Genomic DNA, 25119 nt, shown 5'->3' with positions numbered 1-25119 from the left:
TTCGAAATGGCAATTGTCATTTAAAAGGGCAGAGCTCCGAAAAAAACCAAATTATAATCTAATTATTTGTGTGGTGTGGCGTCTTTGCCATTTATTTATAAATGTGGCGCCCAACATTGGTAACGCTTGAGATGCTAAAAAGTTTATTGACGGTAACAAACAAACAAAACAAAACAAACCCAAAACGGATATGACAAGATATTTCATTTTTCAATCAGTCACAAATTTGTTTGTTTGTGCCTGGATGATGGATATTTAAATTTAAAAAGATAGAGAGGTCATTGGCAATCACTGACCTGATATCAAATAAAGATAATTCTTTTTTTCCTGGTTAAATCCCTTATTATTAGTATCATAACACCTTGGTTGACCTTTTCTTAAGAAAAACAGATTTCACTTTTATTTTATTTCTTTTCATCAAACATTTGGGTGAAAGTTCATCATAATTTTACTTCCTAGTTTGTTTGTTGTGGCAGATTGTTGTCGTCGACATCCATTCATCCAATCTAACATTTTGCCCTTTTTTGTACAACCAGCATCATGCAAAAGCTGCTGCTGCTGCTAAAGTAGATTCTTCAAACAAATGAAAAAACCAAACACCGTTACACGCGTCAGTTCTATTCTCCCTTATCATCATCATTATTATTTGGATTTGGTAAAAGTAGTGAAAAGGTGTTCAAAGTATAATCATCATTCAGTTCAGTCCTTGTGTTTTGTTAGTCAGAGAGAGAGAGAGGTCAAACTTGCAAACTTTCAAACTCGGGGGCAAGACGTCGATGACCCAAGTTGAGAGAGACAGAAAGAGAAAGAGAAAGATGCACAGAACATACACGCGAACGAGATAAATGTGAAACCAAACTAAACGATAAACGCGGGCCACCGGTTTCACATCTTTGATATTGACAAAGAGCAACAAAGAAGCAGAGACCCTATTTGCAGCTGTTTCGACCAAGCATAGATGGATGGATTGGGAGAAAATCCTAACTGAAAACTTTCACCTTTTCTTATATGATGATGGTGGTTGTTTTTTTGTTTTCTGTGCAGGGCTTTTCGCTTTTCGCTTTTCGCTTTTCTCTTTTCACCAATCACCATTCAATTCAATTCAATTCGTTTTTGATGATTAGATTTTCGAGAGAAGAAACAAAACTTTCACTTTGAAAATGGAAAAACTCTAGGCTTTTTGGCTGGCACGAGATTGTCACGAGCCAAATGGAAATAGAAAGAGAAAGAGACCAGGCTTCTTCTTCTCTAATTGAGTATTGTGTATTTGGCTCTGGTTTGTCATTGTCCCCCTTCTTATACACGGTACAGTCTCCTTGGACACATCGAATGTCATATGTCATATGGTGTTTACCGTTATCGTTTACCGTTGCCGTTTGGTTGGTTAGTTAAGCGGCTCACAGATGCTTCATGTTTTTTTTCTTTCATGACCTAAACTCGCTGAAATCCCTGATAATAATAATAATTATTACCCATTCTTTTTCCGGGTTCTTAAAAATCAATTTTTTAACCCCAAATCCATTTTGAATCCTATCGTATCCTACCATATCATATCGAATCATGGATTCTAATAAAGGTGTGGTTCATCCATCCAAACCAAATCAAAAGTGTTCGAGTGTCTGGTCTAGTCATCATCCAGATCTAGGTGTGTCTACCCATGTCTAGATGACCGGACTGACCAGTCAGACAAACAGGGTAGACCACTCTGGTCAACAACAATGATGACATAATATCAATGTTTTTAAGGTTTTTTAATCATTTTCATAGCTGGCCATTTGACCAGATGTTTTATCGTTTTCTGTTTTGGCTGATAATGATGATGCTTTTTTTGTTTTAACCCGAAGATCGAATACTGCTTGGTATCAACTTGTACCACCAACCAATCAACATCATCCAAACCATATTGACATTTTGAATGTGGATTCTTCATGCATGCAGGTGGTTTTTGAACTCTCTTTGTTTGTCTCTGTGTTATGGTCAATATCGATGGATTGATTGATCAAAGTAAAGAATCATTATTGTTCATTCGTCTGAATCGAAACAAACAAAAAACAAAACATAGATGGATATATTCATGTTCAATATTAGTCTCACTCATTCAATTGATCCAAAAAATGAAATGAATGGATCAATTGCCGTATAATAGTGGTGTGGCTTGTTGTTCGTGCTGCACGTGCATAGATCGAGTGAGAGAGAGTCAATATTGTTTTCTTGCTACAGCATATACAGTAAGCAAGTTGACCTCTGTCCATTCATTGGTCATTCACAACATTGGACTGAATTGGGTGAATGAATTGAGTGAGACACGTGGCCACGATTCAGGTTTAATTATCGAACAATTTTCATTGTTTGTTCAGTCCAGTTGTTGAGCAAATGAATTGAATGAATGTAATTTATTTATTGAGTTAAGATGATGATGATGATGATATTCACCTTTTCCTAATAACAAACAGAAAGTAACGGAGCAATTATGTTTCGACTAATGACTTTTAGTTTGTTTGGTTTTGGTCATCTTAATTTGTTCGTTACCATCATTGATGAAAACGAAATTAGTTGTTTGATCAAATAAAAAACGTGCAGAAAAAGAAAGTGGAAAAAGTAATGATAATAATAATAATAACCATTCATATGTCTTAGTGTAACGGCAATTTCATTTTTGATTGTCAATTTTTTTTCGTTGAAGGATCGATACGTGCGGTTAACAGCATGGCTAGCTGGCTGGCCTGGTCGAGGACAGATGCTTTACGGTATTGCTTGCTTGGATGAATTTTTGGTTAAAAATGCGCGCGTGACATTTTCTACCTTCATAGGACATATATTCACGACAGATGTGATGCGTAGGAGGTTAGGTTATGTGTGTTTGTGCGTGTGAAGGTGACAAATATCTATTGTTATTTGCCGATTGATTGATTGATGTGTCCAGTGAAACGCGAAAATAAAAAAAAATTTGTTCCGAAAAAACAACATCACATCTCATTATGAATATTATTTTCATTATTGGATAGGATTGGCTAAGAAAAACTGAAACTAAGTGAATGGGCGCCACAATCTTAGGAGGAGCATAAAGATAAATAAGAAAAAGTGTTTCTATCTTTTACTGTAAGGAGGATGATAAGGAGCCATTCATATAAACACACAGACAGAAAGTAGTATTGGTTGTTTGGTTGGTTAGTTTTATATTACTTACACCAGCAACATCAAAATGTCTAAGGCGTCACACTAAGATGAGCATATACAACACGCAATACAGTAGTCTCTCTCTATATATCTCTGCTATATTTACAATTGTTAAGGTTTGGCTACCATCATCATCATCATTATTATTATTATAGTGCCATATTAATGGTGCCCTTTATTTTATTTTTACTATCTTAGTGTTATGTTTGGCTGAATTGTGGATCCAGTTATGTTAATGGAAACATCTTATGTGTATGCATTCAGTGCACACACCACTATATATCTACTCTTAATGACATGTTCAGTATTACCAGCATCCTATCTTAGTGGCTCCCTTTCGTTTGTTTCCTTCCTTTTGAGAAATGACCATTTCTCAGCCAGATTTTTTTGTTGTTCGACGCATGTTTGAATATCACCAAAAAAAACATACATTACATTAGTTTTCCATGAAGATCGATTGAAAGTAATCGATCCTTAGGAAAAATGGCCGAACACACACATACACACAGCACACAGGTAATAATTATTGGAGCCACATAGCAAAAAAACATAGACAAATATGGTGAAAATGATGATGATTTTCCTTTTTTAGTTGGCAATTATATATCACAAACACACACACATCTAAGGTTAGGAACTAACTAACTAACTTGCCCGAAATGACGCCAACCAACGTCACACACAATATCCAAATCATCCAAATCATCATCATCATCTAACTACATGTAAAACTGCTACCTAAAAATCAAAAAATGATGAACAAAAATTACCAAATTGGAGTCATGCTCATTGCCGCTTCTGTGTTTCTCTTTCGCTATATGTGTGTGTATATGTGACATACGAGATGCCTCTAGAATATTATTATGGCGAAAAAAACTCTTTCCGAAACTGGATGGACTAGATTCTCATTCTCATTTTGATATTTAGCTTGCTACTGGCAACAACAACATCAACAACAACCGATTACACATATCACGAACGGGCACCATCGATATATCATATACATGAGAATGTGATGATGAACAATTGTTTCAAACCAAAAACATCCATGCAAAACGATGACCATTGTTGATGTTTAATGTTTTGTCGATGTTTGATCGAAAAGAATCTCGGCAAAAGGAAATGAATTTTGTTTTGACAAAAAAGCAAATCTTCATCATTTTCAATGTTTACAAGAACATTCAACAAAATTCAGGACGACTACTTTGGATTGGAAATGGCAACAACAAGCGAAATTTTGTTTTCATTATAATCGTGATGAAATGTTGAGAAATGTGTGTCATTCTCATACATTGATCATCTTCTTTGATCATCATCATTTGCTTGTATGTGTAGAATGATATCGAAAAAAAGATATTCAAATTTATCATCAGCAATCATAAAACACTTAAACAGGCACGTTCTTGTATCGCCCGAATATTGTTGTTTATGTTTTTTTTCTATGCTATGTTTTATGTTTTTTCTATGCTGTTTTGAATTTTTCTCATTCGACGAAATTGGAAAGTGAAAATAACAAAAAACTTAATCCGAATCCGTTAAAGCAATCACAAACATACACGCACACCGACAGATAATATAATTGGTTGATTGACTGAGTGTTGAATCTTGAATTGTTAATTTATTCAATGATGTGCAATGATTGTCAATTGTGATTCATTTTTCTATGAATGTGTTTCAATCCAATGTTCATATAAACCAACATTGATTATCACCACATCAAGGTAAGTTCTCGTCATATTTCCTAAGATCCCATTTCTGATCATTTAATGATGATGACCGAGAAAATTAACTTTCATTTGAGCAAATTTTTCACCCCGTTGTTTCCGATCATAGTTTTCCCAGTTTATTGGGATGTTTGTGGTAATGACCTTGGTCTTGATTGTGTCTTTAAGAAAAAATCTGTCTACCCTTTTTTTAGCAGAAACCCTCATCATCATTTAAGATTTTCCGACCTTGATAAACTCTTTGTTGCCAAAAAAATCCAAATACAATGCAGCAACAACAAACAACGACCTTGGTTACTGGAAGGTTACGACGAAACTTTTCATTATTCACTGAATTGAATAGAAAAGATGCTAACTTAATAATCACTAAGGTTAGTTTAGTTTGAATTGAGTTTGAGAAAAAAGCAAAATTTTGTTCCATTTGAGAAAAAAGAGAGGCCAATCTGGAAAACAAAAAAAAACCAAAAACGGTTGTGCTTAGAGAAAATCAAAACGGTTTTTTCTCGTCGATGATGATGATTGCTGTTGCCAAGTTGAACATTTTCTTAAGACAATCATCATCATCAAACAAACACAGGTGGTTTTCATCCATCCATTAGATAGACAGATTGTCCATTACATCATCATCACCAAATTGGTCTGTCCTTGTCTTGAAGACATTTTTGTCGTTATGTTCGGCATTTTCGTTAAGAAAAAGTTTTCAGCAGAAATAAAATTGCCAGACGTTTTGAAACACAAGGACATTGGGTGTTTTTTTTGTCTAACTTTTCCTGAAAACATCTGAATTGATTGATGGTGTCCCCAAAAGCAAATGAAAAGATGCCAAGTCTGTCTTTGAGCTTTCGCTGGATTTGTCGTAATGATATTGCGTGGGTTCAATCAAAATGAACAAAAAAGAAAACGGTCAACCAACAAACAAAAAGCAAATGTAGAAATAAAACGGCTGTGTTTCAATGTTTGCATTGTGTTTCAATTTCATCCTTAGAATGTATGGATGTTGCCTTATATCCATTGTCCACCATCACCATTGTATTGTTCTTATCTATGGCTTGTTAGCTAAGGATAAAGGGACCCTGTCAATTCAATTTGAATTGAAGCGCGTGGGCGATTTTTTTTTCTGAATGACATATACCACACCACCAGCATCATCATACACAGGTGGCTGTGAATATAGACGATGTTATTATTGTTTCTTTGTTTAGTGAGAAAAACGAAACGAAACAATTGAAAAGTTACAGATGCTATTTGTCGAACGAACGAATATCCTTGGCCCAGAAAAATACCTTTTATATTTGAAAAAATCCCGTCGTCTTGAAGATCACATCTATTCTCACCCACACAACACAGAGAGAGAAATGTCCATATGGCAATGGAGTACAGGCAGCAGCCGGTATGCAAAAGATTTATTCATTTGTATGTCACTCTCAATTCGCCATCCATACATCCATCCAACCAATGGTGACAACAAACACTTGGCTTTTTCTTCTAAAGATTAATCGCTATTTTTTGGAGGGGGAGGAACAAAATCTGAAATCCCAAATCAATGCATCTCTGCATCCATTGAGATTTTCTTTCTGAACACAGCAGTAAGAAATAATGTCATTTTGGTTCAGCGCAACAGCTGCTTGTTGTTGTTGGTTGTATTCAAAATTTGATTGTGGTGGTTTTGGTTTTTTCCATTGTTTCAAATTTGATGGAAAATTTTTGTGACTAGAAAAAGCAACACTTGGCTTACTTGTGTGTGTTTTGTGCCACGAGCCACAATTGTGCACGTGCACATTTAAGAAAACAAAGCAAAACAAGAAAAAGCTGAAACAAATTATAGCCTTCTAAACCATCTAGACGACGATGATGATGATGATAATGGTGTGACCTAATTTTCCATTTTTCAATTTCATTTTTCTTCGGTTTTTCATTCATTTGTTTGAAAACGAATACCGTTTTTTTACCGTTTTTTTTTGGGTAAAATTTGGATAAAATCAAACTTCAATTCAAACCAAAAATGACCCTTCACTCTGATAATTGATTAGTTGAATTGAACTTTGAGAAGAAAAAAAACTAGGCCAGTGACCGATAGTGCCAGACAGCAGATCAGCAAAAAATAAAAAGGGTACTGTTTGATCAATCCGTTATTCGCGTGTCTCTCTCTCTCTCTCTCTCTTGCTTGCTTGTTCTTAATCGATCGATCCGGTCGATCAGGTCATTACATTTCTTTTTACTTACCTGGACAAACAAGATGATCAAAAGATTTGACCTATGACCGATTCGATAGAAAACATAATGATCCCGTTATCACACCGTAAGAAACCCGGTGTTGTCTGACCTTTATTCATTCATTTTTTGGCTGTATGTTCCTGGTCAGCAACCATAACGGGATCTTTAACTCAAACAAAGAAAAAATAAAAAAAGGTCAACTCTTTTCATTCAATCACAATTCAAAACAAGAAATGACCGGTCATCGTGAAGTGATTAGAAGGTTTGCACGCGCGCGTGTCTGTGTCCCTAAAATACTTGAGCTCGCGTGCCGGGTATCTCGGGTTTTTTTTCGTTCGTTTGTTCCGATGACGGCATCTGGTCTGACCGGACTTCGGGCAGATGTGGCTGCTAACGGAGTCATTCCGGCCGACACCAATGGCAAAACAATTGTTTTCTCTCACTTTGGCAGATTTAACACCAAAAAAATGAATGAATTAAGCAAATTAATTAATTAAAACGATGATTATTAGGAAATTGACAAAATGAAAAAAATTGCATAGGTGTAACTTTTCACACTCATCACCCAAACATTGTTATCTCCACTAAAATATCTAAGTGAATGGTTTTTTGGGTAGAAAAATTTTCCTAAAATGAAAGAACTATAGATATAGATTGGGCGTCATCATCTAATATTGTTATTATCATTATTATCATGACTAAGATCATCATCATCATCATCATCATAATTGGCAATTTCTCATTAAATGTGTTTTAGATGTTTTCCATTTGCTTTTTTACATGACTTGAATCATATAATGCATGCATGTCCAATATTTCTAACAAGTCATCATCATCGTTACAAACAACAACAAAATCATTTCAAATGATAGAGCATATTGTTTGTGCGTATGATAATCAACATTATCTTCCGTGTTTTGTTATTCACTTGAGAGTCAAGCATTGTATAGTGATTACATTGTAGGTCATCATCATCATTGATTGAGTGAATCAAGATGCTTTTTTGGTTCATTCATTCAATCATCATCATCCAATATACCTGTCCTGATCAAAGTTTTTTTCATTATTTCAAAAAAAATTTCTGCCATATTTTCGGCCATCTTGTCTTTTTTTAGTCGATTTGTATGTCTGTCTGTCTGTCCATCCTTTCATCTCTAATTCTAGTTTACCACGCCTAAAACTTATTCACACAAAAGGAGAATTGCAATGAAAAAAGACATAGGAAAGGATTGTATTTCTTGGCGTCACATATTGGAGAGAAAGATATTCTTTATCAAATGATGATGATGATTGTGGCCAATTCAAAACAGTAGTGGTACTTTTTCAATGGATTCTCATCTCATCTCGTTCATCATCTATACACGAACAAACATAAATTCTGCCTGAGATGGTTGGTTGGTGGGCAAAGTGTGTGTGTGCCATACACCACCATTGCACATAACCAAAGCAACGACGATGGCGACATGCGAAGAAAATGTTTTTGTTTTTTTTTGGAAAAAAGCACAAAAGACAATACCTCAATAATGCCTTAGCAATGATGATAGTGCTCAATGGATGGCTCCCAATTTATTTAGACATTCCACATTTAGAGATTCTATTCTCAACTCGATTTGCTCTCTCTCGATACCCGAAAAAATAGCCAGCCTACTTTACTTTGTTATTTTCCTTTTTTGAATTCAGCACATCTTTTTTTTGTTTGCAAAGATGGCTTCTTTTGCCAAGTGAGTGGAAAGAAAGAAAAGATCGAAAAGGAAAAGAAAACGCCTTTTTTATGATCAAAACGCGCCTTCCTTCTCCTTTTTCACTCTCACTATGTTCTTTGTGTTTCTCAATCTTCGTATTGGATTCGCTCTTTATCACTGCCTGCATCCTTCAATCTTAACAACGCCAAGATAAATGAATATGCAGTCAAAGAGAAAGAAAGGCGCCTTCCAATGTATATGTGTGTGTGTGTGATGTATGTTTCTTTATGATGATAACAAGATGGCCGACCATCTGTGGCCATCATCATTATCATTATTATTATCATCAGGCATCAAATATAGGCAGCCATAAAACTAACTGATTGAGAAAAAAAGTGGCCATCAAAAAAAAAGATGATGGTTATTGTTAGTTTGGGCGCCTTGCTTTGCCTTCCCTTTTTTCCATTTCATAAAATGTGAATGAAGATAGATTAGATGTACAAACCAAAAAAAAGTAAAAAAACTGACAAAGAGAAACTGACATTACATTACATATTAGATCTATGTATGTGATGTATGGATTTTTTGTGTTTTGTTTTTGGATGGATGTAGCACACTCATTACATGACTTAATGCTGCTGCTGCTGCTGCTAGAAGCGCCAAAGTAAGTAAAAGATATCGAAGATAGATTGCGATGTTTTTTTCTTCATTGGGAGCCATTACATTATCACTGTTTGCACATAATCATTATGAAAAAGGAACCATCAAACATCAGCCACCACCACTACTATCTGGCATCCATACAATCTATCGATACACTATTTCGATTTATTAAATGCAAAACGAAAAAATTACATACAATGCACACAGCAGCAGAAGCAGCCACAGGAGCATCGACGATAACGACAACGACAACGGTCGCTTCTTTCCATTCGTACAGAGAGAATCATAATATCTTCTCTCCATGCAGCAACCATCATTCGAAGTGAAACAAAAAACTAAATTAACCATCCAATTTTGAAGAATAAAGAGAGAGAAGATCGATGGCAGAAAAGGTTTTGTCCAACAAAAAAAAACTAAATGAATTAGAATTGACTTATCATTTTTTTGTGAATTTTGTTATTCGTTTTGATGATGGCGATCAGAGATAGTGTGTGATTATTATTGTGAATAAAGTGGCCAAAAATGCAAAACTTTGCCAACTTTGCCAGCCACCACTATCACTATACCAAACGAACGAACGAGAAAAAAATTTGAAAAAAAAACATCGACCACCATCATCGAGTGGAAACCGAAACAGAACATTTTATTATGAAGATGATGATGATTATGAATTAAAACGAATCATCATCATGACAATCTGATCATCATCTACATTATCATCAAACAACATCCACCATCATCATTATTATTGTACGAATGTGAATGAACCCGCAAAAAAACAAAAACAACAAGTGAATTTCTTGTGATAGTGCGATTGTTTTGCTTTTTCCAATCGGAAATATATCTATCTACCAGCAGCAGATAATGTCCACTGTGTTTTTTTCCTACAAACCCATACCAGTAGTCAGTATCCATAATATACTCCCTTATAGTTTATTGTTCTAAGCTGATTAGGATCTGATTTTATTTTGGTGAGTTTTTCATCTTTTTTTCTCTTCATCTAAATCTGGAGGCGCCATTGTTTTCTATGCATTTTCTTTTCTTTCAATCTCACTATATGCTGATGGTGTGTGTGTGTGTGCTTTTGCATTTTAATAATGTCTTATGACCTTTGGAAAAATCAAAATAATATAATGGGAATCCAAAGTCTAAATGTTGAGTATATGATCATTTGCTTTCTTGCTTTTTTTCGTTTTGTCAGAATAAATTGACCAAATCGGTGGTTCTCATCGAATCATGTAATAGATGTTGGAGAGAAGAACATTTTTTCTAATTTAATTTGATTTGATGCTGCATCACTGTGTGTGAAAAAGGCCCATCCATTTCGCTCATTCACTTGTTGCTGTTTCTTCATTCGTCATCGACCCAACCACCATGATGATGATGATCATCTTTATTAAGCATCTCTCTCTCTCGGTCTGTTGATGTTGCTATGTGCGTTCTTCTTTCTGTCTGTCACTCACTCACACACTTGATGTTGTCGTCGTTTTTTGATTTGAAAAAATTTTTAAACAAAAATTTTCTAAGGCGCAATATAGGTTTCATTTTTCAAACAAAGAAAGAGAGAGAGACAGCATAAGTAGGATGGATGATAATTTCAAAGAAGATGATGTTTCTTCTTCTTTTCATCATCAGGAGTGGTCACTGTCTTATAGTGATGATAATGCATGACATACATTGACTGTGTGATTTTTTGATTCGGCCATCGTGGTTTTTTTTGTCATCCTGTGTTTTTTTTGCCATCATACAATGGCTCCTTTGGAAAACAATAACATCCGAGTGAATGTGTATCCTTCTGAAAGCAAACCTTGGGTGGAGATTTAGATATGTTTTTTTCTCATTGATGATGTTTTCATATTTAATTTGTTTGGAAGGAAAAATTATCATCATAATACAGTTTTTTCGGCTGGCTTGGATTCGCCCTAATGATGATGATGTTTTCTATTAATGTTTTTCTATAGTTATGTTATTATTATCAATAACGGCAAACAGAGCGCATCTGAAACTTATTGTTGTTTTTTTCTTTTTTGATAACTGGTTGATTGATTTGTTAGCCTCATTTTTTTCATTATTTCATTTCGAATGATGATAACAACGATAACAATAACGGCATTGAATCTCTCTCTCTATACATTACACATTTCTATTCAATCAAATTGGGCGTCATCCTGTGTCCTTAGCTAGAGGAAAAAAAATCTAATTAAGTTTTTGTAATCAATTTACTTTACTGTTTTTCTAACACCGGAACTTATCTCGTCCGCCAAATACAAACAAACAAACCATAGAGACACACAATAGACACACACATAGGGCTAAACTTTCGAAAATGATCCTGGATGGATGAATGGATAGTGGATATAGCTCAACTCTTTAACCTTTGACTCTCTTCAGGTCTGTTTGTCTGTCTGTCTGTCTCGGTCTAATACTAACCGGATCTTGCATTTTATTTCATTTCAATCATCATAAGGTCATGTAATCTTTATGCATTCTCCGGTGTGTGTGCATTGGCCAAATTGAAAAAAAACGGATGTTATCACTGTACACACAATACCTTTATTTTTCTTTAAATGTGTGTGACACGTGTGTGTGTGTGAAGGAAATGATTGCTTTCCTGTGCGAATGATTGCGAAGAAAAATGTCTAGGTCTGCACTGTGTGTATGATCAGTGTTGTTGTTGTGAGTCAAGAAATATGTCTTTGCAAAAATGATCACGTATTTTCGAGGTCAACACACAACTAAACAACCACTAAATAAAACTAGCTTGTTATGTTGTTGTTCATTGTGTCACTGGGTCTTTTTTTCTTTTTCTTTTTTCGGGTTGCTGCATTAGCAGAAGAATATATACGTAGGTCGACAAACTTAAGGTGTTGTTGGCATTGGCATATAAGGTAATTTTCATGAGGTAATATAAGAAAAATCACTCATGTTATTCGTTTGCTGAACATCCGTTCACTTGCACAATCCTTACGTCAACATAATGAATAAATGATGGATGCGCCTTATAGCAAATGTTGTAAATGTTGACAAAAAATGTCTTAAGTTTTGTTTAGTTTAACATGACACACTTGTTGTTGGTGGTTATGTAAACATTCACCAAATACAAATTATGCAAATTAGTCTCATTAAAATATTGATTGGTGGTCATTTTTTGTTTTCAGCTGCTTTTTTATGTTGACAAAGGTAAATATTTGTCTAAGCAAATTTGTTGCTGCTTAATTACAATTCAATTACCGTTCTTTTTGCCAAAAAAGTTTGTTTGATTTTTTTCATCATCGTCGTCGTACGTCTGACATACGCCAACACTCACAATGAATGGTGATGTTTAAGGTGGTCAAATAAAATCGAAAAATGAAAAATGAAAAATCTTCACACTTTCGATTGACAAATCAAACAACCAACCAAACAAACAAATAAATTAATAACAGTCCTTGAACCTAACCTTATTGGTTTGCTTGGCTTATGACTTGTGTCGCCGGATATCACTACAAAGTGATAAGGAGGGGTAATTAGTGATTTATGCAAACAAACATTCGAATCAATGATGAGCGAATGAGGTACATTCAACTCTATCGATAGTGATGGACGATCGATTCGATTTCGAATCTTTTTTTCGTTTCGATTGTAAATTGGTGATGGTGACATTAAGCTTACTGCATTTCTCTTTGATTATCCGCTCTTTGAAAAAATCGGGTTTTTTTCTTTCGAGATTTTGATTTTGGGCTGGGCATATAATGATGATGTTGAGTCACAAAACAAAAAATCAAACAAACATCATCAGTTTACAAACATCATTGATGATAATTTGACCAAACAATCGACGACGACAACCAAAGCATCCCGTATTCATGTTACACACACCTAGTCAAATTTTTTCCTCACTTTCTAAGTTTATTGTTGTTGTTGTTGGGTGATCAGTCCAATTATTCAACAACAGCAGCAAATGTCGGCTTCCGGCGCCTTTTCCATTACAATATTCAAATTGGAAATGAAATTGAAGAAAAACTCATCTAACTGTAACGTGTGTACGGTGTTCCCACGCACACCTTACAGTTACCTTGTCGTCCTGTGTTGAATTCAACCAATCAACCAAACGAAAACCGGATCCACTTTTCCTTAATTAATGTAATTGACAAACACATATTGTTACAATTCTCATCATTATCATCATCATCATCATTTTGGAAAAAGGTCATTTCCAAAGTAAAAATCAGCCAACTAGAGTGATAAAGGTGATAGCCAAACATTCATCTTCCTTCCCATTCCATATGTGTCTGGTTAATGTCTAGGCGGTGGCCCATGAAGCCAAAAAAAATTCGTTTTGCTTCATTTACGATCATCACTGATGGTCATCATCAAATACACAGCCCGGTCAGTCCAGCTTATCTATCTATGTTAAGAAAACTATGGTCACTGTCCACCTCACTGTGTTGGTCACACATAATTATGATGATAATGAGTGAATGAGTGACCACTACACTATACTTAGGTCCTAAGACACGTGCCTTTCAAATTAGGCCTTAGGGCCAATAAAAACGAAACGAAAATATTGCCTTACAAAGTCAAATTATTCTCTCTTTCTCCACTTTGTGTGTGTCGAAATGATAAAGTCGTCATCGTGAATGAATGTGAACTCTGTGTGAAATTTAATTTTCGGATCCAATGTTCAATTAAGTTAATCCACCATCAGTTTGATGTGAAAATGAGAAAAATTTAATTCAATTCGAAAAAATAAAATAAAATTTGCCAACCAAACTAGATTAAAATCAAATATAATAATGGCTTTTAAATTCCCTTATTCACCGGATATTAATTTGGCACAATATTGGCAAATTCACAAGGATTTAGTTAGTTGGTGTCTCCCGGTTTGATGCAAAGACATTGATTTATTTTTTTGAATTAAAAAACCGAAAAACAAACATGCGAGACTTCCGATCATGATGAAACTACTGACTAACTAATTAATTAATCAACACCATCACCACGAGAAAATAATGATAACATTATAGGCCGGAACTTAGCTTTGTCAAAAAGAAATGAGTTTCTTTCACTATCTTGGTTTGGCTTAGCTCGATCACCTTTCATAGCCTCACCCAAAAATAGATAGACACTGTTTATGATGTGGATGTGCCAAGACGTAAGTGTTACGCTTGGTTTGATTGCATTGAAACATCACCATGGTGAACCATCACGCGATCAGTCATCCGAATAGCCAAAGAATCATCATCATCGTTTGACGCCCTGAAAATGATAATGATGAAATGTCTTGTTCCGTCTGTCATTAAAATCAAATTGACATCGAGCAAAGACAATGGCAACAAGAAAATGACAAAGATACGTTCATTTGGACATGATCATTGAATGAATGAATTTTGATTCCGTTATTATAATTTTCTTCCGTTTTTTCTTTGTTTTGTTTTTCAGATCAGGAAATTCCTTGAGAATCGAATCAAATCGACCAACAACAAACAAACAAAACGGATTATATGAATCCTTTGGTGAATAACGGACAAGATTTGTTCTATAATCATTATCGTGGATTATCTCCCAATAACAGCATTAGTGACAGTTTACCGCCCTCCTACCATCCTTGGATCCGTCCAGCAATCAATCTGAACCGAAGTGTCCTTAAACATCATCAACAACAACCGCAATCGCAACAACAATTATCATCAACCGCAATATCGAGCAATCAACATCAACGACCAAACAACATGCCTCATCATCATCATCATAGTGGACATCATCATCAGCCGCAGTCTTCCACGGCCAGTTCACAATCATCATCCAATAATAACAATAAACCGGTCAAAATGAAACGAACAAGGCAACGCGTGGATGCTGGTGAACCACGTAATAGCTATGCAAGTATAGCCAATTTTTCATCACGTGGTGGTTATCATGGTTATAATAACAATCATAAAGCATATGGATCATCCACAAACAACAACATTGCCAACAATCCTCATCATAATCATCGAATCTTATCGAATGATGCATCAATGAATGGTAACATTAATCGTCTATCTGCTGCTGCTAACAATCACCATAATCATCTTAATTATCATCATCATCAAACAATGTCCGATATGGCCGCTATTGCTAGCCAACATCATCATCCACATAATAATCAATTGCCAGATATGCAGGCATCCAATCCACATCACCATCATTCCTCATCATCGTATGTTGGTGGTGGAAAAAATCTGTTACGAGATTCGCCATTCTATCCTTCTGGTGGACATCATCGACCATTATCGTCATCGTCATCATCATTATCATGTTCGACCGATACATCAAACATCATGGAACACCACCATCATCATCATCAGGCTACATCATTGTTTCAACAATTATGTCAACAACAACAGGGTTCTGCAATGGCTGCATTTATGGCTGCTAATCATCATCATCATGCACCACAACCTCCACCGCCACTACCCCCACCGCCATCAACACAACTACAATCTTCTGGTCATCTCGCCCAGATAACAACAAACAAAGCATCTCAATTTTCTGCCGCAACAAACAAATCCTTGGCGGCTGATCAATTTGTCACTGCCAGTGGCTATAATCAAGCTGCCGCATCATTTTTAACGCAATTACAATCATCGATGAATCCCGGTAATAATAATAACGATAATAACAATAATAACAATAATATGGCCATGGCAGCCACATTATTGAACAATCTTCAAGCTAACGAAATTGCAGCGGCAGCTGCTGCGGCGGCTGCTGCCACAAATAATGCTTTGTTCAATTCAAACAATGTGGCTGCGGCTGCCGCATTTGATGCTCAATTATTACGAGATATATTGGAAAGTGGTGCCGCCGCCGCTGCTGCGGCAGCTGCAGCTGCTGCTGCTTCCGCTACAAACAATAATCAACAACAATCGTCATCTACCGGCGATTTGATTCGGCAATCCGAAGACAAAATGATGCAATCATCACCATCAACATCTCCGATTAAAAAACATCCATATCTTTCGTCAACGACTAACGATGATGATGATAATCGTAATGAATTGAACAAATCATCCTTATCGCCTGAACTGAATAATGGTTCGCTATTGATGGAATCAAAAAATCGATTCGTAGACGATTTGGATGGAAATCTTTTATTTGATTATTTTGCCAGTGGTGGTGATTCAAATATTCTGACCGATAATGCTGGTCAAAACAGCAAAGATCAACTCGTTAACAGCGATGATGATGATGATGACCAGCATCATCATGTTGTTACTGATGCTACAGATGAAAAGAACCGTCATGGAACAGACGACATTGATAATCAGCTAACCAAGCAAGGGGATGACAACAACGACAACGAAGGAGATCCAGTTAAGCAATCTGAAACAACGAAGAAGAAGAAGAATGATCCTAAGATGATTACAGATCTTGTGGTTGGCAGTAGTAGTGGTATGGATCATAATGATGATGATGACGAAATGGCTGTGGTGGTCACAACAACAGAAACAGCAGATGAACGGGACGGAAATCTGGTTAATAATAATAATCAAAATAAGGAGGAGCAAAGTATGGCTCGTGGTCGACCTCCGCCGCCGTTACATTCATCTTTATCATCAGAACAACAAGAGAAATCAATTGGATACAATCATAACAATAATAGTAGCAGCTTAGGATCAACCTCCTCCTCCTCATCATCATCATCATCGTCGTCGTCGTCGTCAACATCATCATCAACATCAACATCATCGTCGTCGTCGTCTGAGGAGACTATTTCTTTAGGTGAGTTTGTCATCTTTTAAATCATTCATTGCTTATTTGTCGTTCGATGTAGATCGTCGTCATCGTCGTTCATCTTTGTCGGCACATTATAATAAACCAAAAGATTTGAAAATTGTTGTCAACAACGACGATCATCATCAAATAGATATCGACCACCACCAACAACAAAATAGTTTATCATCATCATCCATAATAGAAGAAACATTCTGTTCGAATATGTTATTGGAAACTACGGCAGTGTGCAACAACACTAATAACAACCAAATTACTAAAACGATAACGAAAAATTCACCAATCATGAAAACCGATATCGATGATGAAATTCTCATCAACAATGATCATGCTGATGATAGTGACAATAATAGTAATTGCGACCATAAAATTGATAATACTCTTGTCATTCAACAAACAACCAACAATGGACCAACCATCAATGGATGCAAAAAACGTAAACTTTATCAACCACAACAACAACGAACAACCAAAATGCTCAATCAAAGTAATGGTAGTATCGATACTGAAGATGATGATATCGACGATATGGATGATATGGATGATGATGATAATGTTGATGAGGAACTTGCAGATGAGCATGAGGAAGCCAATTCGAATCATCAGCAACAACTTGGACGTCGTAGTCGACGATCGCCATCATCATCATCTGGACTGATTGTCGGGGTCGAAGACATTTTAACAACAACAGCGACAGCCAACAATGGTACAATGGAAATTGAATTGGATGATGAAGGATATGACGAAAGTGGTTTACAACAAGAACAACTTCAACAACAACAACAACTATTATTGCGACAACAACAAAAACAACGATCCAGTCAACAACATAAATCTAGTGAGTCAAATAACAATGTTAATATTAATAAGGAATTGGATTTATCCAACAATCGCAACAATAACCAAGAAACACAGGCGAATGTGACTTCCGCACGCATATCGAACAATAATATTGACAATAATCAACAATCGCCGCAACAACCCAATAATAATAATCGTCATTCAAACACCAAACGAGCTCGTATTTCTGATTATGAACGTGATTTAAGCAAATTTCAACAACAACTTTTACAAAAATATACAGCCCTACAAATCTTTCAACAACAACAACAACAATCAAAAATTAACCATCATTCCAATGGACGATTATCATCATCATCATCATCTTATCCACAACGTTCTAGTCCACCGATTACCATGATGAATACAATGATGTCGATGAATAACAATAACAATAATAACCACAGTGATTGTGATGTGATTCAAATTGTACCGGATGCAGCAACATTATTTTCACAATTTGGTGGCCATATTTCGCCAACAGCATCATCACATCATGCACAACAACAACAACAATTATCATCGTTATCGGATAAATTTTGTAAAATTTTTGATATAGATTTATTCGTTGAAACAGTTACTACACAAGTGATACAATCAATGGCAAGAATCGTTTCAAATTCAATTCGAACACAATTGGAAGCTCAACAACAACAACAACAAACACAATCGCAGTCCCAAACACAGCTTAAAGATAATACCAAAGTTGGAGCCACCGATTTATTGGCACAAATGTTGGACGCTAAATACTCATCATCATCGACAAGACAAACAAAATTGGCTACTACCTCTCCGAATGGCCATCATTCAAAAAATGGTCGTGATACAGCCGATAGTCCATTCGTGATGGCTAACGCATTTGAATCATCACCGATTTCCAAAATCAACATCGTTTGTTTATCCACCAAATGCTGTTGGTGGTAATTTCTATGCTAAACAAGCAAGCGGTATGTATGGCCGAGATACACCAGTCAATTTGAATGGAGTTCGTGATACGAATTCAGTATCATCATCATCGGCAGCAGCAGCGTCCAATGTATTTGGTAATCGTGTTGTGGACGCAACTGCAACCGTTTCGCCGCCAATAATGGCAGCCGAACAAACCGAAGCCATATCGTTGGTGGTTGGACCGGCAAAAAAGCGTCGAAACAAAGTTACCGATTCACGACTGCCAGTTCGTACACCAACTCGAATCACTCGTAATGTTAGCAACAACAACAACGATGAACATCATCATTTACGAGAAACATCATCCGTTAGTCCACCACTATTGACCAATGGTGGTGGTTCGGCAATCCATTTTCCATCCATAGCTGCAACTACGGCCGCAAATTCTTTACCCGTATCTTTGGCTAGTCTTCAACATGCGAGCGAATTTTTTGATCAATCAACAGCTTTGAATACGACCACAACGAATGCAACGACATTTCCGTTTGGTGGTGAACAAACAGCTCGTCTTGCTGGTTCATTGTTCAATATAGACGAAATGGATCATTTGAAAAACAGTTTGAATGGCTCGACAACCAATGGTCCATCTTCCATGATGAATGGTTCTTCAACAGCGGCTACTGGTCATCAAGGTACAGATGCTGTTGCTAATGCTGTTGCAGCCGCTGCAACTGCCCATCATTTACGAATGTTTGTCGCTAGTCGTGCATCACCTGATTCAATGAGTGGTTTTCCTGGCGGTAGTGCTGTACTTAGTTCATATGGCCGTGGTAGTGGAACCGGTAGCGAAAATGGTGGTGATGGTTCCGAAACCAATGATACCCAATCAATTTATGATCCATCCATGCCAATGATATCCTTTTCAAACAAACAATTTGCTAATTCTAATAGATTTTCCCCAAACTCAGATTCATTATCCTTAACTTCATTGCACACTAGTACTTTATCTCCCATGCATCTTAGGAAAGCGAAATTGATGTTTTTCTATGTCCGTTATCCAAGTTCATCAATATTGAAAATGTTTTTCCCCGATATTAAATTCAACAAAAACAACACAGCACAATTGGTCAAATGGTTTTCGAATTTTCGGTAAGTTTTCTTTTGGAAATTTTTTTAGCATGATCCATGTATCCAGAATCCTTTGTCGAAATCCCTAGGATATTTGCTTAGAAGTTTTTGTTTGTTTGGGTGAATCGGGTTGGGCAGCATGCTGATTGTCCAACCAAATCTAGTCATTCTTTCTAGAAAGGGCAATCAATTATATGTATGGTGTATGGTGTGTGCGGTTCGTGTGCCAAAAAACAAAACGAACAAAAATACTAGCCAGGTGTTTATCGAACACGAGAAAAAGAGAGAATATATCGCTTTCTCTTTCATTATGATGATGATCAAATCTTTCTCTGTTAGTCTTTGAATCAAAACAGCCATAACTTTTTATAACAAAAATGGTAATAACCTTATACTAACTACACACATACTTGGGTTCCAGGACCCTATGTATGTGTGTGTGTTATATTGTCAAAAGGCAGAGAGAGAGAGAGAGAGAGACAGAATAAGACACAAACACACACACGCGAGTAATAATAATGCGGTCGAGGTCATATTGTGAGGTAAAAGTCGGTCTTTCATTCATTCAAGGCCGTGTTTGTTCCATGATGGATGGATGAATGGATGGTGCGCCTGGATCTTACTTCTCGCGCTAGTGATCCCTAAAAGGATCCTTGCTTGACTTATACACAAACGCGCGCGCGAGATCAATCCCCCTTGTTTGTCCGATCCAATCCAAAAGTGTATATTTTTGTTGTTGTTGTTGTTGTTGCCCACGCAATATATTCATTCAACCAGCGAGGCGATACCAACATCAAGAAAGTGAAACGGGAGAAACCGTTATCTTATTATTTATTATGGAACAGTTGGTTCACGCGCGCGATATTGTCGATAACGACAACAACAATCTTCTTGGCTGTTTGGTTTGCATTTTTTTTGTAGTTTGGTTGTCGTGAGTCATCATCAACGACAATATCATCATCATCAATGCTGAATGTTGTGTGTGTGATGCATTCAGCAATAAAAGCGTAGAATGTTAGTCAAGTAAATGTAAGAGAGAGAAAAGATGCCTTTTGTTTGGCTATTCCCGAAGAATATATCACTTACTATACCATAATATGTACATATTGGATCGGGCAAAAACTCGCTTTCTCTCTCTCTCTCTCTTTCTCTCTCTCTTGATTCGGACGACATCAATTCAACAACATTCCCAATTCTTTTCTCAATTTGCAATTTTTCTTTTGTCAATTTTTTTCTGATGGGGGGATTCGATTCATTTTAGTTTGGATTCATTCATTCTATTGCTTGTTGTTGTGTTCTTATTATTTATTGTTCGTCTTTCTCTCTTTTGATCAAAGTCGTTTCAGTTTTCACTTTTTTTACTTTTCTTCTTCAAATGAAACGAAACGAAACGAAAAATTACAACCGATTTTTTTTTCTGTTGTTTGGTTTTGTTCATTCGGTCAAATGGTAACTGTTTGAACCAAATGATGATGTGAGTGTGAGAAATGAACGAATAAAGAGAATGTTGACGATGAGAATCTCTCTTCATGTCGATGTCTCAATGATGATGACGATGATTACATTTTTTTTCGTAAATCGATTCTAAGAATCACATAGCTAACCCAGCAATGTGAACATAAAAAGACATTAATCAATCAAACCAATTAAGGATTGAAGCAAGCTAAACTATGCTTGCTTGCTCATCATATTTTGCCACCATATCCTAGACTACGACCTTTTGACTATAGAGATGAATGTGAATGAATATTTGAATTACTTTAACTAACTTACTGCCATTAGGTCATTTACACATTTTTCATATGAAATAATATGTAAAACAACCTTTTCTCTAAAAAAGGGTTATTGCTCTTTTCTCTCTCTCTCTCTCTCTTATTGAAAGTTTTGCTTTAAAATTTTCGTCTTAATATCCAAAAGGGATGTGAGGAAGGAAAACAAAAAAGGACAAAGTCTACAAAGTGAAAAGGTCACCATCATCATCATCATCACCAGATTGAAGCTAGCTTGATTTAAGCCGACTTGATTTTTGGTTGATTGGTTGAAAGAAAAGAAATGAAAAAATCATCCATAAGATGAAAGCGCATCTGCATCTTGAAGCACCTGGTGACTTATGTCTGGAATGTGTGTTTGTTGCCTATGTTTTCGGTTTTTTTCTTTTTTTGGATTTCCTTGACAACCTAGGCAGCCATCGATTTAGCTAAAAAACTTTGAAAGATGTTTTTCTTTTTTGCTGTAAAGATTGCTGCAAAAGCAGCAGACTTATTTCCTTTTTTTTCTCTCTCTCTTCATATCCATTGTCATCATCAACAACAACAACCAACGCTTGAAATGTTTTGAAAGAATGTGCAATCAAAAAACAAACCAAAATAAAGACCGTCTTGGCTTTTGTTTTGTATTTTGGTTGTTGTTCGAGGCTAGCCTTATGTATGGTATGTGGCTATTGTTTGGCTGTTTGGTTTGGCCTAGTTGAGCCCTACTCTATTTCTTGTCTTTTTGAACAAGATCTTTTCACTTCCTTACCCGACGTCTTGAGAGACGTTTGTTGTTGTTGTTGTTGTCTCAGATGGCGGAAATATGTCTTTATATTTGATCAAAAGGTGACATTCATAGGATGCAGCAGTAATAATAATGATAATGTTGGACAATGTTGACCAGAAAATAATCCCCTACCAAAAAATAGTGTTGAAATCCATTTTAATTTTATGATTTTTCTCTGTTTTTTCCTTGTAGTGAATTTTATTATATTCAAATGGAAAAATATGCTCGACAAGCATTGAGCGAAGGTATCAAAAGTGCTGATGATCTTCATGTTACTGATGATTGTGAATTATTACGTGTACTTAATCTTCATTATAATCGTAGTAATCATATTGCGGTAAGTTTTTCATTTTCAATCAATCAATTCAAGCCATTCATTTCTATTCAATCAAAACATTATCCATAAAATGACATTTTTCTCTTTCTCTCTTTCTTTCCAATCAATATTGCCAAAAAACAGATTCCAGAAAATTTCCGTTCAGTAAGCGAAACAACATTACGAGAATTTTTCAAATCATTACAACAAAACAAAGATACTGAACAATCATGGAAAAAAGCTATCTATAAAGTGATTGCACGTCTTGATGATAATGTACCCGAATATTTTAAAAATCCAAATTTCATGGAACAATTAGAATGATCATTTTCAACCTTCAAACCAAAACTCTAGTTATGTTTATTTGGATCTTTTTCAACTTTATAACAATCATCGAAATGGACATAATTTTTTGCCACTTTTTCTTTTATCATCCAACTAGTCCTCTTTAAATAAATTATTTCTATTTCCTTCCGTCATCATCATTATCATCATTCAGTCATTTCTAATCATCTAAGTCTCTCTCACACACACACCATAAAGGCACAACTTCAAATCTTTAATCTCTTCAACAAAATCAGCGATATTAAGCAGCGATGAGTGTACAAAGACTAGTCTCGTAATGGACATTCAAATTCAGAAATCAGATCAAATCAAATCAATTATAAGATTCAAATTTCAATTTTTAATCACCCGATTTATTCCAATTGTGTTTATATTTTAATCAATCAATTGATCAAATCTCACCCTTTTTTTCTACAAATCAATAATATATAATATTTGTTTGTTGCACTCCCTTTAAATATTATTATCATTATTATCCATACTTGTTATATCCAACAAAACAAAAAAACTTTAAAAAATACAAATAACGATTATCGATTATCCGATCCGGTTTTTTTGTTCACCCCCTAAATAATTATTATTATAGAATTAATTGTTATTATTTTATTTCTCGCTCCCACCTCTACCACAAACAAACATCATCATTCCATTATGCACAATTCATTGTTGTTATTCCCCGAAAAAAAATCATAAGTAAACATTTTTTTTGACAAAACAAAACGGGACAAATTACAAGTTTTGTGTAACAAAACAAACGCACATTGTCAATATATAAAAAGATTATCATCATCATCATCAGGACATATCCTTTTTTTCATTACAAATATTTATTTATAACTTACATACCAACATCATTCATTCATTTCATTCCAGATTTATACTAATCTTATGTCAATTTCAAATCAATTCCAGCCATTTCATTCATTCATTCATTCAATCATTATCATTTCTATAGGACACAAAAACAAATTAATAATTTTTTCTCTTTCTTTAATTCCATTGATTCATTCATTTTTTTTTTGCTATATTGACATTCATCTTGACATTATAATTATGATAATAATAATAAAACAATTATCGTTATGATTTGATTTGATATTGATTTTTTTTTGTTCCGTATAAGATACGATTCCATTGTTTTTCATCGTCGACATCAACAAGTTGTGTTTGTCTTGATTTCTTTTTGATTGTGTTTTCTCTCAAACAATCCATACATCATCAATACAATAGCCATTCATCAAATCAAATCCACTAATAAACAATCACCATCATCATTGTGTTACAAACAAAAGATAAGAAAAATGTTCCTTATTAATCAAATAATCTCAGGAATTAGAGATTGTTTGCCTGTGTACAATACGCCCAATAATCGATTAATCTGCAGTATACATTTAGAAGCGACAAGCAGTCTGTTGCCTATTTTGTTATCGACAAAACAAAATTGACACAAACCATTCATATGAATGTAACTAGAAAATAGATAACCACTCACCGGATACAAATTTGCTAATCGCAAACCAACAATAAAACAAAAACATTTAAGTTCATTTCAATGGAAAACTATTATATTTCTCCAACTCAGCAAACTTCAAGACAAATGGAAATGGCGACTTGACAATTTCGTTGAGCTTCCTGTCGGAAGATTGGCTGTTATCGTTTCGGTCAAGTCCATTGGCTTCTTTCGATATCATTAATTTGTTTTCTGCCAACTCTATTTCCACATTTATTATTATGTCTGCGACATAAACTTGGAGATTTAAACAAATAGAAATAGTGCTAAGATTTTGTCGTTCATTCTACATGATCCTGATCAAAAACACAAAAGAGGCGCCGACGACGATGATTG

At 35.4% G+C, this 25119-nt stretch overlaps 1 protein-coding gene across 1 annotated transcript; it reads left to right on the top strand.

Annotated features, from left to right (window-relative positions):
* Window positions 1-4441: 4441 nt before the first annotated feature.
* On the top strand, window positions 4442-24826 carry LOC113793871 (uncharacterized). Its single transcript, XM_075824163.1, is given in 7 exon segments — window positions 4442-4898; window positions 14882-17206; window positions 17259-18937; window positions 18939-19860; window positions 19942-20095; window positions 22805-22949; window positions 23073-24826. Coding segments are annotated over 6 exon segments (5343 nt in total). The 5' UTR covers window positions 4442-4898; window positions 14882-14943; the 3' UTR covers window positions 23253-24826.
* Window positions 24827-25119: the final 293 nt, after the last annotated feature.

The sequence above is a fragment of the Dermatophagoides pteronyssinus genome, unplaced genomic scaffold (genome assembly GCF_027571235.1).
Source record: "Dermatophagoides pteronyssinus isolate colony J.1.1.1.1 unplaced genomic scaffold, Derpt_VIB-CSIC_2022.12 sq0051, whole genome shotgun sequence".
Taxonomy (NCBI): Eukaryota; Metazoa; Arthropoda; class Arachnida; order Sarcoptiformes; family Pyroglyphidae; genus Dermatophagoides; species Dermatophagoides pteronyssinus.
Note: the sequence above shows the minus strand (reverse complement) of the source record. Positions and strands in the feature narration are given on the sequence as shown.